Source organism: Chelonoidis abingdonii, chromosome 7 (assembly GCF_003597395.2).
Source record: "Chelonoidis abingdonii isolate Lonesome George chromosome 7, CheloAbing_2.0, whole genome shotgun sequence".
In the NCBI taxonomy this organism is placed as follows: domain Eukaryota; kingdom Metazoa; phylum Chordata; order Testudines; family Testudinidae; genus Chelonoidis; species Chelonoidis abingdonii.
This window is the reverse complement of record NC_133775.1, coordinates 92801028-92817799: the sequence shown is the minus strand read 5'-3', so window position 1 is coordinate 92817799 and position 16772 is coordinate 92801028. Positions and strand designations below refer to the sequence as shown.

Sequence of the window (16772 nt, the reverse complement as noted above, 5' to 3'; positions counted from 1 at the left end):
ACACTTGTAGTTAAAAAGATTTTTCCTAATACCCAACCTAAATCTGTGTTGTTGCAGATTAAGCCCATTACTTCTAGTCCTACCTTCAGTGAAAATGGAGAACAACTGATCACTGTCCTTTTTATAACAGCCCTTAACATACTTGAAGACTGTTACCAGATCACCCCTCAGTCTTCTTTTTGCAAGACTACACATGCCCAGTTTCTTTCCTGTTTCCTCATAGGTCAGATTTTGTAAACTTTTTACAGTTTTTCTTGCTCTCTCCATTTTTCCACATCTTTCTTAGGGTGGCACCCAAAACTGTACACAACAGAAAGTGATTTTGTGACAGGGTTAACAATTTACCACCTGTGATTCAGACAATATCCAGTTATGGGAAGGACATAAAAAACTGCTAGTAAAACACACGAAGTTTTGTTTGTCAGTTTCTAGTGTAGTATATATTGTTACTTCACAGGACTGGCTACAAAAGATGATAAAACAGCCAGGGTGGATAGGAATGAAATGGGAAACATCGGCATCTGAGTGGCAGTGGGCAGATGGATCAAGAGTAAACACAGCTCTGAACTGGTAACCTTACTTGATTTTTTTATGAATGAGAATGAGTACAGAGTTCGTAGGTTGTTTGCTTTCTTGCTCTGTTACTTGTAGTCACTAACAGTTTTGATTGATTGACTCATGATTCTATTTGTATCATGCTAAATTAAACAGTTCCTTACAAAACAATAGACAGTTCCCTCCAGATGTTAATGTATTTGTTATAATGTTTTTCTTTTGAACATTTGGATTAATAAACACATTTATTTTAGGAATTTAAATACATCAGTGATTACATCCTGTGTACGTACAATTAAAAGTATTATAATATGGACACATTAAATGCATTTAGATAAGTCCTTGATGCTGTTTTGTCCACCGTGTAGTGTAATGGCTTTTATAAACTATAGCTATGTTCTTTCATCTTCCTTGAATATTCTCTGCATGAAGATAGTGCTGCAGGTGATCATGGTCCCAGATTATAGTCCAGTGTGTTAGGGGCCATGTCATTTGGCTTGTGGAAGAATCCAGGGTTTATAACATAAATCTATAACTCTTGAAAATCCAAGAAAGGCACAGAATAAGCTGTTCAGAGGTCTCCTGCCTCTGGGTCTGCCCTGGTTCCCATGAGAGCAGGACTGCTCATTTCGTACCTGTCTCCTGCACCTAGGATACTGCTATAAGACTTTGGGAAAGATTTGTAAAGGTATTTAGGTATCTAACTTTCATTGATTTTCATAGGAGTTAGGTGCCCAAATACCTGTAGAAATGTTCTCCTTTGTCTAGAATAGGATTTAAAGGTATGGTGTCAGAAGGTGTGACCCAACCTATTCTAACTAACATGTTCTAGAAGCCTGGTGTGGACTTTAACACAAGCTGGACTTAAATGCACACTAAACTGGGTGAGATAAAGTCTACGCTGTCTTGAGCACACTGGGCATTGAGAACGTGTTTGGTAAGACCTACCACCACCACACTTTTCGTTACTAGACCTAGAAAAAGACAAAATGGATTTCCTAAGAGATAGGGGCTCCCAGAAAAGTTAATATTGCCAGTGCCCTTTGCCACTATTATCTTTCCTCTTCTGTTTGTGCTGGGTGCAGAGGGGTGATACGTTTTTCCCATCCCCTTCTCAAACTCTCAAATTTAACTTTGTTACATTGCATGTGTGGTATTTTCTATTCCTCTTTTTCTGGCAAACAGGGTAGTATTATGTGTGTGTATATATAACTTTTTTCATTATAAATTGTACTGTTCAGCATCAGTTGTACAAATTTTGCTTATCTACTACATGGGAAGCCTTACTCTTTGCTCTTGAAGTCTTAACCTTTGTGGGTTTTGTTAGGATGCAGCTATGCAGCCAACTTACTGCAGTAATGTTGGAGGGTTTCTTTTACATTTATAATATTAAGTGTAATTAGAATTTTGCTTTTACTTCAGGTTAAACGTACATAGGGATGCAACTGAAAACTGTGTGTTTCTTCAGCATGATAAAGTAGCTTTAGAAGCAGCTAGTTGCCTTTTAAAATACAATTTTGTGTGTAAAAGAAATGAAGGTAAGTAACAGGATAACTTTTCTGGTCAATCCTTGCATTTCTTTGTTCTTTCATTTCTTCTTTTGCTTCTACTGACTGTTTTTATTACAAATGGTTCAGTATTTTTAATGAATTTATTCCACATGTAAACACAGATTTTATTTTTTTCATTTGTTTGCATAGATTTTTGGAAAATGTTCTTATCCTTTCACTCATACAGCTGTGATTCTATGAAAGATACTTCACTTAGAGAATCTTAATCAGCAGTGTGGAACACTTGAATGCGTAATAGACTATTTATTTGGAAGGGGTGATGCTGAGTCCATGAACAACAACAGGCCTGATTTTCTTCACATGCTAGTGTAATTCCATTGAATATAGCACAGTCACTGTCCATTTACACTGGTCTGAGTAAGATCAAAATCAGGCCCAGCACATTCACAATTCCACACTTTCATTTTTCATATATAATTAGTACAGTTGTGTGTGTAGTGAGTCTAAACACCCATATGTATGCACAGTCACCAGATCTGTGCATGCAGTTGGCCAAACCATGCTAATATTTAGGCATGCAATTGGACATTGCATTTTTGTGTATGTACCTTTTTGCTTTTTCCTTGAGTGAATTACTAGAATTACTGTGTCAAGTGGATTACTGCAGTGGATTTCTAGGCTCTGTGCTAGAAGATGAAGTATGAAGCACTGGGCTGGATCTTGGGAGATATGAATTCGGTTCTTGGCTCTGCAACAGATTTCCTGTGTGCCCTTGGTCAGGTCACTTGCTCTGTGCCTCAGTTCCCCTTCTACAGAGTTGAGATAGGGAGGTATTACTGTCTTTCAAGGGTGTTGTGAGGATAAATGCATAAGTAATGGGAAGGCAGTCAGATATTGTCTATGAAAATGAAGGCAGTACCAGGTAACTATCCTTTATAACTTTCTGGAGACAACTGAGAGTGTTGGGAAACAGCTGCAGGGTGTCTATATTTGAAAGTCCTTCCTTGTTTGGGGTGGGGATAAGTGTATCTGCCATTTCATTCTGGGATATTTTTCCTTTTCTTTTAGCTGAAGCCATGTTTCAGTTTTATGCAGGCCACATAATAACACAAAGACAGAATTTGTTGCCAAAAGTATACTCTTCTCTCGAATCTGCTGAAAATGCATGCCTGTATGAGAAAACACATTGTACTGGAGTAGTCCGTTCACAGAAATGGTATCATTTGGTTAGCGGAACAGAGGTATTTAGAAGCTCTAATAAAGCTGATGCATTATATCTTAAAACTGGTAAGTATTTGTGTATATATTTCTAACTATACCCCAGACTTCATTAGCACCTCTTACTTTGTCATATCAGACTACCCTACAACAATCAATTAAAACTAAAATACAAATTAAACTCTGTGTGTCCTTTTCAAAAGGATGTCTCTTGTATTTGGTCTCCCATAACTGTTGTCCATCAGAAATACCCTTCAGAATGACAACTACACTCCTCCAGAGAGAGAGAGCTGGTTTACTTTTTAAAGATACATTGTTACTTCATTAGTCAGATCTTCAGGTACACTTGAACTTTGCCAGCCACGTGAAAGGAGGGGGTTACACGTGGCTCTCGCTATATTTTTGCCCTGCAGTGTTGGGGCATCCGGGGTCCTTTTTGACTTTCTGCAGAAGTTAGATCAATTTCAGAGCTTTCTAATGTGTGCCATAAGGCCAGGCCCGTGGTCCTGAGTGCAGCATACTCTACAACATTTCTGGGTCACTCAATATGCTGAAAGAGTGCATAAAGTAATGCTGGCCACGTGCCACCCCAGTATTCCCCGCCCCACTGCTGTCAGAGCAGCCCTCCATCCCCGTTGTGCTGCTGCAGTGGTACATAGGAGGGAGCTCAACAGCTGGGAATCTGATCTCAGAAGGAAGAGTGCTCTTAGAAACACAGGAAATGGAGGAAAAAGGATCAGTTTTTCTCTGATACCTTGATGTAAACATGGAGTAATTCCATGACTTCATAGGAGTTACTCCTGTCTTCTACCTGTGTAAATGGGAACCAGGCCCTATATGTCTATAGACACATAGACTGAACAGTAAAAATAAATATGACCTAATGAATAGAGAGAAATTAATGTGCTGTAAATAGTGCCACATTTAACACAAAAGCTAAAACTACTCATTGCAAAGGTTATCGTTTCCCTTTGTTAAGGCTGTTATGGGAATGGGCTGAGGTGGGTGTATTTTGGGGCATTCTTTTATTGATATGTGTGTGACTTTAGTTTATGGTGTAGGTGCCCAGATCACTGGATGTGAGCCTGTACAGTATTTTGGAAATGGAATAAATTTTAAAAGACATTTTATTTTCTCTGAAATGGAGGAAATGGATGAGGGATTGAATATTCTCTGCACTCTGTCATTTAACTCTGAAACTTCCTTTGAGGCTGCCAGACAGGCTACTATGGCTCAGATTGTCAAGCCACTTGCCATCCCTGCACCAATGGTTTTCCTTGCAGCGGTGTTACTGGACATTGTGTAGGCACTGCCAGAGTTACTTGCAGCTTACAGTCTCAGGATCCACGGTGCTCTCCTAGCGAAGGTACAGAAAGCAACAGTTTGGACGTTCATATCCTTGTATTTATTGAGGTCCTGTTGGCTCTTTTATTTCCAAAGTCGGGTACCATAACAATTTGTGGTGTTCAGTTTCCAGGCAGTTGTGCCCCCAGGGTCCTCAATGGCATTATTTTCGAAAGGCATGTTACTATGTGGAAGATAGTAAAACTAAAACATGGACTGAGGCCAGGAGTGCGTGTCAGGGCTTTAAGGAGACAGACCTTGCTAAAATTACAAACAGTGCAGAAAAGGTACCCTGACTAGTTTCTCATTTGACAGATTTAAAATTGGGGGATTTCGTAATTGCATGAGGATTTTTGTTTTGCTTTAGCTAGAAAATGCAATAGGGAATGCACTGTGTGCCCTGTTTCCATGTATATAATTATAAGCTGCTGCCTGCTGAACGATTGTGCTTTCTGATTCAGTAGGCTGAGTCACACTCAGTGCATGTGAGGAAAGAATGGCCCTAGGTGGCTCTAAGGGTGGCTCTGAGTTATGCTGGCTGCAATTATCCCACAGGCAACTCTATTGACAAGCTCAGGAGGGTGTCACGTCCTCTGTGCCTTGGAGCTAGGGTGGCTGGGGAATGTGGGACCTGCAGCTCTGGGAGAGCTCAGTGGGCTCACCCCACAAAAGGAAAAAGCTAGACACTTAATAAAAATGAGCAAGAACCAAATGGTTTGAGTCCCTCTGTCCCATATGGTAACAGGACAAAGGATCCTACATATTGATGAATGAAGTGCAAAATGGATAAAAGAGGCCTAATAACATGATTGAATGGATTGTTTTTGCGTTCTAGGCTTGGATTCAGTTTAAAGGGGAGAACAGCTGGATAGGTTTGACCTATAAGAAAGAAGACTTCAGATATGTGTGGGTCGATGGCACATCTGCTCAGGCTGAAAGTGCATGGTGAGACCAAGTTTTGACAGATGCTGTTGTTTTAAACAGGACAATAGCAGTTAGAGAGAAAACCATCAAGCCCATCCTAGTCAGGGCTGAACACAGATCCTCAGTAGAGGACATCTTGAGTACTAAACCAGTTGCTACAGTTTCCTTAAATAAAAATGCCACGTCGCACACCCTCAAATCCGGAGATGCTGTAGTTGATCTCATTTGGTTTTGCGACTTGGCTTTTCTCTGTCTCCTGACAGGGTCACCAAACGTAACAGAAGGCATACGCTCACTAAAGAAGACTGTGTGGTTGCCTTTAAGCAATACCTTTCCCCAGCAGATTGTTCTTCTCTGAGAAAGTGGATATGCAAAAGAGAAGGAGGTAAATTTATCATGTCTGGGGCTTTGAATCCTAATTTAGGGCTCAGTTGTCTGTGTTTAAGAATGGGAGAAGCGCTCTGCTGCCCAAGGGGGAGATCCAGGAAAAATGGAAAATGTGTCTGAACCTTGAGGAGGACATGGAGATGGAGTGCTTGCCTATCACTCTTTACTCTGCACAGTCTGGCCTTTAATTTTAAGATTGTATGAAGTAAACTTGTAAGGCCTGATTCCTCATTACGTTGGTCCGATTCTGTACCAGTGTAACTTCACTGAGTTCATGGTAAGAAAAGAGATCGGCCTGATTCACCATTTCACTGTACTGCAATTGAATGCCAGAGTATCTCTATTGAAATCTTTCAGATTGGCTTCCTTGCTCCATGCACAAGCTGATCCTGAATTGTAAGACTGTATGAAGTAAACCTGTAGGAGTAAACCTCAGAGGAGTTACACTGTGGTAAAATTGGGCCCCAGAAGTTTATTTCATATAATCTTAAAATTAAGGGCTAGATTGTGCACGTAGTGAGGAGGCTAGTTTGATTCACAGTGGAGTGTTCTGGTGTTTAACTGGAGCAGTGAAATGGTAAATTATGGTCATCATTTTGCTTAGTTTTTCTCTGGCAACTTAACCCTTTAAGAACCTGATTTTTCAGAAGCATGGAACACTGACATCTCCTGTTGACTTGAATTAAAACAATACCTCTGAAAATGAAGCGCTAAGGAATTCACTTGCTAAGGTTCATCTACGTCCTTTTGGCCCCGTTGGAGATCTTTAGCAATATGACTTAGGCCAAGTCTAACCTGGAAACTTTTGTCATAACAGTATTGGTTAGGGATGTGATTCTTTTTTTTTTTTAAACAACATTTCTATACTGGGAAAAGCCCTACAGTAGATGCAGTTATACTGGCATGAAAGCACTCTGCTGATCAATTAGGGAACATGCTTGTTTAAAGTTGTGCAATGCTCCCTTTTAACGTTGTTTGGCAGTTGCCTGCTTTGTCCACTGCTTGCAGGAAGAGCAGCCCGTTGCAGCTAGCTAGTGGGGGCTTGGAACCAGGGTAGACCGGCAGCCCCCCATCAGCTCCCTGCTCCCCTAAGTTCCCTGTGCAGTAGCTGCCCAGCAGACTAGGAATTGCAGCTGTCCCTCTGCCCACTGCCATGTGCTGCTCCTGCCCTCTGCCTTGGAGCTGCTCCCTGAGACTCCTGCTTGCGGGGGGGGGGGGAGGAAGAGGAGGGCTAATGTCAGGGTGTCCCCCTTCCTCCCCTGCTCCTGCACCTTGCATACCCCATCTTCCATAGAGCAGGGGGGACACACGACAGGGCTCAGGACAGAGGGAGCTTGCTGGCAGCAGCAGCTGCAGTCTCAGCAAGCTGATCTAATTAACAAGGCAGTGTACTTAAAGAGGAAATATACATCTCTCTGTCTCTGTCTGCGATGCTCTCTCCCATCTTTCCATTTCTGCTGCCTTGTAGACTGTGAGAGTTAATCCTTGAGGGCTCAGCCAATTGCTAGTTCATCATTTAGCAGTAAGGCATTCTCTGGGAAATATCCCACCCTCTGACTCCTCCACCTCAACCAAGCTTCACAATTATCATCACTGTGTACCAGTATTGAATTGTTTGTTTAAAACTTATACTCTGTGTGTGTGTGTGTGTGTGTGTATATATATATATACACACACACACTACCCCGATATAATGCGACCCAATATAACACAAATTTGGATATAATGCGGTAAAGCAGTGCTCCGGGGGGGCGAGGCTGCGTACTCCATGGATCAAAGCAAGTTCGATATAATGCGGTAACGTTTTTTGGCTCCTGAAGACAGCATTATATCGAGGTAGTGCTGTGTGTGTGTGTGCGCATGTGTATATGTGTGTGTATATATATATACACACACCAATCTTTGGTGAAAAAAAATTCCCTGGAACCTAACCCCCTCATTTATATTAATCCTTATGAGGAAATTGGATTCAATTAACATCATTGCGCTTAAAGTCGCATTTTTCAGGAACATAGCTACAACGTTAAGTGAGGAGTTACTGTGTTTTGCTCAGGGAACCAGTATCAGCTATACCAGTATAGCAGCAAGAGCACTTCTTTGTGAGCATAAGCTGTGTCTACAGTAGAAGGGTTTGCCAGTATAGCTAGGCCAGCAAACCTCTTCTAGGGCACACCTGCCCTCACTTTAGCAAAGTGATTCACCGTATGGATAGAAAGAAGTAACGGTTGTGGAACAGATTAAATTATATGTTCACATACATACACGTGCTCACGGTCCTAAAGAAACTTAGTTCCCTGGTTTACTATTGATGCATCACCTGGTTGAGAAGGTGGAATTTTAACAATTTTGCATCTGTTGTTTGGAAAAGCCAATAGAAATGTAGGGGAGAAAGTTCTGGGGATAGAGGAAGCTATCTAAATGAAGGATGGGGTTATCCTTTGGGATCGCTGCAGACCTTTGGTCACAGCAGCAGTGCCGGCCTGTTATACCCTCTATTGGTGTCCCATGGGTCTGTACATTGTGTTACTTTCCTTGTCCACCTAACACCTTTCCCTGCACCACCTCCTGCTGCGGAGTTCAGTGCCATGCGGGGGATGTGGAATCTTCTGAATTGCCCTCCTCACTCATTTATGGTACTTAGACTGTGAGCTCTTTGGGGCAGGGACCCTTTTTGTGTTGTGTGTTTGTACAGGGAACCATAGAATTTGATCCTACATGTGTGGGGAAGAGCTTTTCTCAGAAGGTTTGCAGTTCATCTTTCCTGCCATGGCCCATCCCATATTTTCTGAATTTTATTTTATACCATCATCCATTTTATTTCTTTTCTGTTAATTTTTGCAGATGTCAACCTCTTTACAATGCACAAGGGGAGAGCTTTGTACTCCTCTTACATACCAACATCAAATGTATATAACACCTTAAAGAAAGCTACAGATACCTGCTCAGTGCTCCAGACATGCACTGGGATAGTGGCAATGGGGGAGCACTACATTCTACAGAGTGGGATGGAACTGTATAACAGCAGGAACAGTAGTGTGAAATCCTTTATCAAGTCAGGTATGTCGAGTGTTTTAGAGCTTAACTCCCCCCAGCTCCATCCTAGATGGAGGTTTCATTTTTTGTTCAGTGTTGTTTTTTAAAAAAATTGACGTGAAAACAGAAGACAAATGTAAAATAGCTGCAGAATTTTAGGGAGAGGGTGTGAGTCATGCCTAGCAGAAAAATTGAAGGCTCACTTCATCTTTGTTAACAAAAGTGAAAGATGTAGAAGGATGCTGCTCATCTAGATGAGCAGTCAGGCTGCCTGCTCCCAAAGGCATAAAATAAAATGAGACACCAGAGGAAGATCCAGAAAGCAAGGTTTTGAATGCTGTCGGTGCTTTAATACAGAGTAAGCTAATACTGAGAAGTGTTAATCATTTCCTTGCTCTTCTACTCTGCATTTGAAACTGCTAGCCATGTGCTATGCTCTTGAACCATTTTTTCTATGAGCATTTCTCTCTCTCTCTCTATGTATAGTTATATCTACCTGTTTTTTTCAAACATTAGCAAGAAGCAGCCTTGTCATTGCTGTGACAAAGCCTTGGGTCAAGACTTTTGTACACTGGGCTACCCTTTCACTTAAAGGCAGATATTTTGGAAAACGCTGAGTGGGAACTAATTTTTTCACGATAATTTATTATGGGGATGGCTTTCTTTTCCCCCCTTACCTGACATCTTGCTTGTGTTGGTTTGCATTACAAGCTGTAATCGCCAGCCAAGGTTCCAGAAGGCACATTCTTAATTTCTACTAATGGTTAATGAGCGTGGGTGTGTGTCTGCTTGTATATACAGACTGCAAAAGCTTTATCTTTAATTACAGTTGTGGAAAAAATGCCATGTTCCTAAAGAAAACTTATTTTGGCAGGTGTTCATCTCTATTGTCCTTGGCTTGTTCACTTTCCACAGATTGCACCTCTGGAAGATTTGGGCTTCTGTGCGAATTTAAGTGTCCACCTTGCCAGCAGGGTATGGCCTGCAATCCATACACAGGGCTGTGTGGGGACACTGTGTTTTGCAGTAAGGAGAATAGTCCTATCCCCTGTGGAAAAGGTGAGCCTGTTTAACATCCATAGGAGAGAAGAGGAAAACTGTGATTATACACACAACCTATTTGTGCAGATTCTTGTCTCTTTATTCATGTATTATGTCATCACCATTTGCAGCACCTCTAAACACAATGGTGATGCTCTAGATTTACACCAGTATAAATGGGGTGAGGAACTCCATTAAAGTCATTAGACTGACACAATATATAACTCATATCATCCTAACCTTCAGGAGGTTTAGTTCAGACCTTCAGATTAGACCTTCTAACCTTGCTGTGTGCAGGAACTCTGCAAACTAGGTCTCAACTCTATTCCATTTTAAAAGAAACTTTACAGTTTTAAACAAATAGGAAAATCCCCATGTGGTTGATTTTTATTCACTGTGCGCTGGAAAGAGAAGTGAAACTAGCCACTTTCTGAGGCAGTTTTGAGAAACTTATTTAAGTCAGCTGATTATAATTTAAAATATTTCTGTTGGCCAATGAATAAGTGCATAAAAATAGCCTAGAGCTGGGACTCAAACCAAAACCCCATAACTTCAGGGTGTTTAGATATCTGAACTCCTGTCCAAATCCAAATTTTGGAAATGGTCCCAGTTATAGTTACAAAACCAGAGATCTGATACCCAGAACCTATGGGGTGTTTGAATCCAGATTTTGTGGCTGGAGCTCTTGTCTGATGTGATTTTCCTAGTGTTCTACAAATATTGAAATCTCTAAGAGATCCTTATACTGAACAGATTGTATAAGAACAGTCTTAAACATCCTATGCCATAGTGATCCTTCCATTTAGCCAGTGGAGCTATACCAGGGATGAAACCAGCCCCACGCATGTGTATTCTGTGATTTTTAGGGTCCATATTTGGTGGCACGTGCCCAGTTGAAGATGGATGGCAGTACTGGCAAGGCAGCTGTTACTATATCCACACAGCAAAGAGACAAACCTGGCTACGTGCAAGAGACTTATGCAGGCGTTACAGGGACACAGATCTTCTGTGGCTGACAAGTCCTGGGGAAAAGGTATACTAGAATGTCAGTGAAGGGCATGTGCAAATTTCAGTTTCCCAAAGGCTTTGGGACTATATCTAGAGTGTGGGGAAGGGCTGTGAGTGCCTACAGCTGGAGATTTGGAGAGGTTTTGCATTTTCTTGTGTGATTCTCTGCCCAAGTTTTTTATAATTCTGGGTTGCTGTTCTGCAGAGACTCTGCTTTCAGGGACTAGGAGATTTTTTTAAAAGCAAGTATAACTTAAAATTCTGGGGAAGTGGAGGTTAAATGTAATTAAATCTTACTGTATGTTGGCTATCCTAGTTACTTATATGGCCCCCATTATCACTATATCTGAGCACCTTACAATCTGTAATGTATTTATCCACACAACACTGCTGTGTGACAGGGCAGTGCTGTTTATCTCCATTTTACAGATGGAGAACTGAGGCTCAGAGTGGCTAAGTAACTTGCCCAAGGTCACACAGGAAGTCTGTGGAGGAGCAGGGACTTGAACCAAGTTCCCTATATTACATGCATGTGCCCTAACCAGCAGACTATCCTTCCTTTCTGTCATTACAGCAACACTTTATGTTAAATAAAAGCCACCTGAAAGCTCCATGAGCTCTACTCACTCCTAGATTTTGTTGTTGGAACCTAGCCTACAGATCGCTGGTGATGAAAAGTGCACCCACCGGAGGTATTCCATGGTATAAACTGCCCACAACTCCTGCTTCCCCATGGGGTCTAAAACCAGTCTAGAGAGTGAGTGATGCATGGCTAAGGTTATCCAACAGATGTAACGATTTTGCTCAGCTCCTGTGGAGCCATGGTTATAACTTAAAAGTTTTTGTTGTTAGAAAACTGCAGAATGCAGTGGTGTATGGACTGCCTGGTCTTTCCTGAGGTAAATCTCACCCTCCAGGAATGGGGGCTGCCATCTGGAGTGAATCTGTCCTCTTCTCTCCAAATTCCGCTGTGTTCCAGAATAAATCCATCTAGAAGATAAATTCTTTAGTGCCTTATCCTGCAAAATCACATAGTGGCATTATGTCAGCACAGCTTAACAGTCACCAGGCTAAAGATGGTACTGTGTTCCAAGTCTGAAAGCTGAAGACTGGGGAGTCTCTGAGTAGGATCAGTGCTGAATCCTGGTATTAGGATCAGTTTTCTACTTGACATTCCATCTTTCCAATGAGGCAGAGTAGCCCTGGCCACTGCTAATATTGCAAATGTGAGAGAATTTTAAGCATCCAGTTTACTTTAAAAATTTGCTTTTGCAGTTCTCTAAGTGAAAATAGGCTAGCCAGTTTCACCTTTATTCAAAGCAATTTTTAAATCAGTTGCACATTCCGGTTCTCATACACTAGCACAATACTGTACTATTTTCCGTTGCAAACCTTACAGGAGAATGTTTTATTTTTCTTTCAAATTCTTTTCATCACAATTTTTAAGAACAATCTTAGATTTTGTAAAAAAAACAAACAAACAAAACAAACCAAAAAAAACCTGTTTGTTCCAGATCAATATTTTGGGCCAAATCCCATAGCATTTTACTAGAAAATGGAAATTGGCTCCATTATCACCATTTTACCTACCTACCTAAATTCCTCTGCCTTTTCAAATAGAGAAGATATTTTACACTACTCTTTCTAAAATGCTGCTGTGTCATTTTTGCTGATGCAGAATGAATTTTGCAGTTCTGTCCTTAGAGGTGCCTGAATTAAAATGCGTAGAGATTGTCAAACACTTGGCAACTTTCATCCCAAAGGATTCCTGTTTAAATGTACGGCTGCAATACCTCTGTTTTTGCAACTGAAGTCATACATAAAAAATCTCCATCTTCAAAATAAAATCATCAGGTGAAATATTAATGTTGTTGTCCATCCCTTCTTGATATTAAACATGAACCAAACAGAGTAAAGTCCTTGTGTATTAAGCGAGTCTTTGCTTCTCAGCTACTCAAAACAGTAAACTACTTCTAAACTATATTGTTTTGAGCATCAAAATGACTGTTGAGGGAAGGAGAAGGGGATGGGGAGGAGAAAGTCATCTTGCAGCACATTGTCTTCGCTGTTCAGGATTTTCCAAAAGAAAAGTTCCCTCTGCTACTGTATTGAATCACAGTTTGGTTATTTATAGGAATGGCTGGTATCTAAACTTCCCAAAGCATCATTCTGGACTGGCCTTTATGGGTTTAGATTCTGTACAGTTTTGCAGTGGTCGAACAGTCAATTCCTGTTTGCAGCCTCAAGATGGTGAGTTGAGTAAGCAACTGTGAACTAGAATTTGTGTTACAGGGGCATCCGAAGTGCATTCATCAGGCCAGCCCCTCCTATTGCTCTCTTCAGTACAGCCATCCTCATCTTTTGACATGGAGTTGTGGTCCAAGGGTCCAAGGAGCATGCAGTGCTTCATCATGATCTGCTCAAGCCAGCTGCACTAGGAACCCTAATGAAAATTCTAACTGAAAATGGCCAACTGGATGTAGTTAGCCCACTAAATTTGGGAACAGCACTACTGGTCCTACTTGTCCTTCATTTAAAATAGAAACCAACAGAGATCTGTAGAAGACAAGAAGGACCAGAATTAGAACACCAAAGTCTAATAGAATTTCCACTAAGGACCTTTAGTCTCAGCAAACCACACTCCTGTGTTGAATATGAGAACTCTGTGATCTGCTATTTTAGACAAACTTCTGTAATTGTGATGGATGGTGGACTTCTGGCAAGTCAACAAGACAACCCTCAGTTGGATAAAACTCAGATGCATGTGATTTGTCAGGAAAGATATTCCTTGGGTCCCAGAAATGTTTAATATGTATTTCAGTCAAAGTTTGTGTGTGCATATTACATTTAATTATATTTCAAATGCAAAATGTACTTGGATAAACTTTCTGATGGGGGTGGCTCTAGGAGTTATGCTGTCGTAAGCAAACTGGCAAATGTCCATCTCCTACCAACTCACAGCCTTCTAGACAAAGAATTACTGGACTTATTCCTGACCTGATTTTTGGCATCCCAAAGTGATAACCTGTTGTATCTTTGTGGTAGAGCCATTCCTGCTTCTCGCAGCTCTGTCATCCATAGCGTTAATTCCATATAGTGCACTGCTTCTCTACTGATACAATAAAAACGTATGGCAGAGAAGGAAACAAAAAATCAGCCTAGAAAAGCAGATTCGTATCTGTGGAAATGTTAAAATCTTTTGAGCCCAACTCTGCCCTCAGACACATGCACAGACCTGATAGTAGGATTGGGTTGTACATATATAGAGAAATGTGTTAAACAACATTAGGGGCCAAATTGTGACTCTCCCCTCCTTGCTAACACTGATGAACAGCTACTCACAGGAGTAGCCCATTTGGGCGGCAGGTTTCAGAATAGTAGCCGTGTTAGTCTGTATCAGCAAAAACAATGAGAGTGGCCTGAATAAAGACTGGGAGTATTTGGGTCATTACAAAACCTAAACCTAATTCCCTCCATACTAATTTCTCCCTACCGTTACTCACACCTCCTTGTCAGCTATTTGAAATGGGCCACTCTCAGTAATACTACAAAAGTTATTCTTCGAGTGATTGCTCATGTGTATTCCACAGTAAGTGTGCGTGCTTGCCACGTGCACTGGTGCCGGAAGTTTTTCACTTAGCAGTACCCATACTGGGGAGCACCGCAGCGACCCCTGGAGTGGCGCCTGTCTATCATGCTATAAGGGGGACAGCGCGCTTCCCCCACCCTCAGTTCCTTCTTGACGCCAGTGAAGATAGTTGGAACTTTGTGCTCCAGCTCTGCTTAGTCGTACTGTTCGTGGATTATTACTTCAGTGTTAGAGTGGGCTCGGGGCATGCCCCGTGCCCCAGGCTTCAAGTCATGCGACTCCTGTCACTGGTCTGTGCCTAGGAGTGACCCACATGCTGAGTGTGTCCGCTGTTTGGGTGAGACATCAGCGAATGTTGTAAGATCTGTAGGTCATTCAAGCCACGGACCAAGAAGGAGGGAGACATTAGACTCTGTGCTCTCTTGATGGAATCGGCGTTGGCCCCAACTCCGGCGTGCTGGGCGGACGCGGCTTCTGCTGCCGCACCGTCAGTATGTAGCGAGGCACCCTCTACTAGCCGGGACCGTTCTCCCTCCAAGAAGCAGGGAAAGGGCCCTACTTTGCAGCGGCGCCGAGACAAGGAAGAGGGGAGGCTGGTGCCACGTCGGGCAGCCCGTGGCCCCACCCTGGGCTCAAGGCCTCCAACTCGAGTGGAGCAGCCTGGCGCCGTCCGCATGTACTTCTTCACTGGTATGGATGCTGTTGATGCCGGAGGCGATGCAGGCTGCGAAAGACATTATGAGTCTCCCAGTTCCACATGTGCAACCGGTGACAGGTTCCCAGTCAAGGTGGCAAACCTGCTTTGGGTGCCCATCAAACCTCGCCTGTGGGTCGCAGTTCTCACTCTGAGGACCACTCCCCACACCATTCGGTGCGCAGCGACTGGTCATCTGGCAGCTCGTGCCTTCCCTTGATGGCGACCAGACCGTCCTGCTCACCACCCAGATAGGAGTCTCGGGGACTCTCTATGCCATCTGTCAGCTAGCACAGGCATCGAGAGAGGCGCTGGGAATGTTTCCCTTCGCAACACAACTACTGGAACACATCGGAACTGGAACAAGATGCCTTGAGCGGGTCCAGACTTTGTGATGCCTTGACACCAGGGCACCGGAGCTCCTGCCGCCGGCATAGGTACCGAAGCAGATCTTTGTGCAGGTACCGTTCCTCGACTTTGAGGTCCAGGTCCCGAGGAAGGCAGCATCTCAGGCACTGCCGCTCATACTGTTCCCATGAGACCGTGCGCTCGACGGTAACCTCGGCCTTTGCACTCAGCCGCTCATCCTCGACCCACGCGGCTCAGCCTGGACAACTACCGCCACCAGGCCCTCAGCCGGGTCAGTGGCAAGGGGCCCTGTTTTGACTGTTTGCAGGGGGGGCACCGGGCCTATTGCCAGGGAGACCCCCCCAATTAATAAAGTTTATGATTTGCAATCGTTTGCCTTCCACGTGGCGTGGTCCTGTATCACATCAGACCAGTGGGTCTTCACCACATCCCTTCCAAACCACCCGCCCTCCCATGTAGGCCCTTGGGACCTGGAGCATGCCCACCTCCTAGGGCAGGAGGTGGACTGTCTACTGCACCTGGGGCGATGTAAAGAGTACCAGTAGAATTCCAGGGCAAGGGGTTCTATTCCGGGTACTTCCAGATCCCGAAGGCCAAAAGGGGGACTTCAGGCCCATCCTGGACCTGCGAAGCCTAAACCATTTTCTAGCCCACTCCAAGTTCCGCATGGTATCCTTGGCCTCTATTATCCCTCCCTGGACCCGGGGGACTGATATGCGGCCCTGGACATCCAGGATGTGTACTTCCACATCCATATTTTTGAGGGCACAGGCGCTTCCCCCGCTTCCTAGTGGGGATGGACCACTACCAGTTTGCGGTCCTCCTATTTGGCCTATCCACAGCATCCAGAGTTTTCACAAAGTGTATGGCTGTAGTAGCTGCCTACCTCAGCCGGGAGGGGGTACTGATCTTCCCATACCTGGACGACTGGCTTCTCAAGGATGACTCTCGTTCCTAGTGCAGACTCACGTGGAGCTGCTCCTCTTGACATGCGCTGGTCTCAGCCTGGTGGTGAATGAGACCAAATCAATCTTAGTTCCAGTTCAGCGCATAGAGTTCATTGGAGCATTGCTGGACTCCTCGAGGGCCGCAGCCTCTC

At 43.3% G+C, this 16772-nt stretch overlaps 1 protein-coding gene across 1 annotated transcript in view; it reads left to right on the top strand.

The window, feature by feature from the left end:
- Positions 1 to 4850: 4850 nt before the first annotated feature.
- Positions 4851 to 16772, top strand: part of LOC116837230 (uncharacterized) — a 28199-nt gene continuing 16277 nt past the window's right edge. Inside the window, exons 1-7 of the mRNA XM_075068293.1 lie at positions 4851 to 4915; positions 5464 to 5573; positions 5816 to 5937; positions 8781 to 8996; positions 9888 to 10031; positions 10880 to 11046; positions 13156 to 13271. Coding sequence (XP_074924394.1) covers positions 8798 to 8996; positions 9888 to 10031; positions 10880 to 11046; positions 13156 to 13271 — 626 coding nt within the window. The 5' untranslated portion in view covers positions 4851 to 4915; positions 5464 to 5573; positions 5816 to 5937; positions 8781 to 8797. The remainder of the gene's footprint in view (positions 4916 to 5463; positions 5574 to 5815; positions 5938 to 8780; positions 8997 to 9887; positions 10032 to 10879; positions 11047 to 13155; positions 13272 to 16772) is intronic.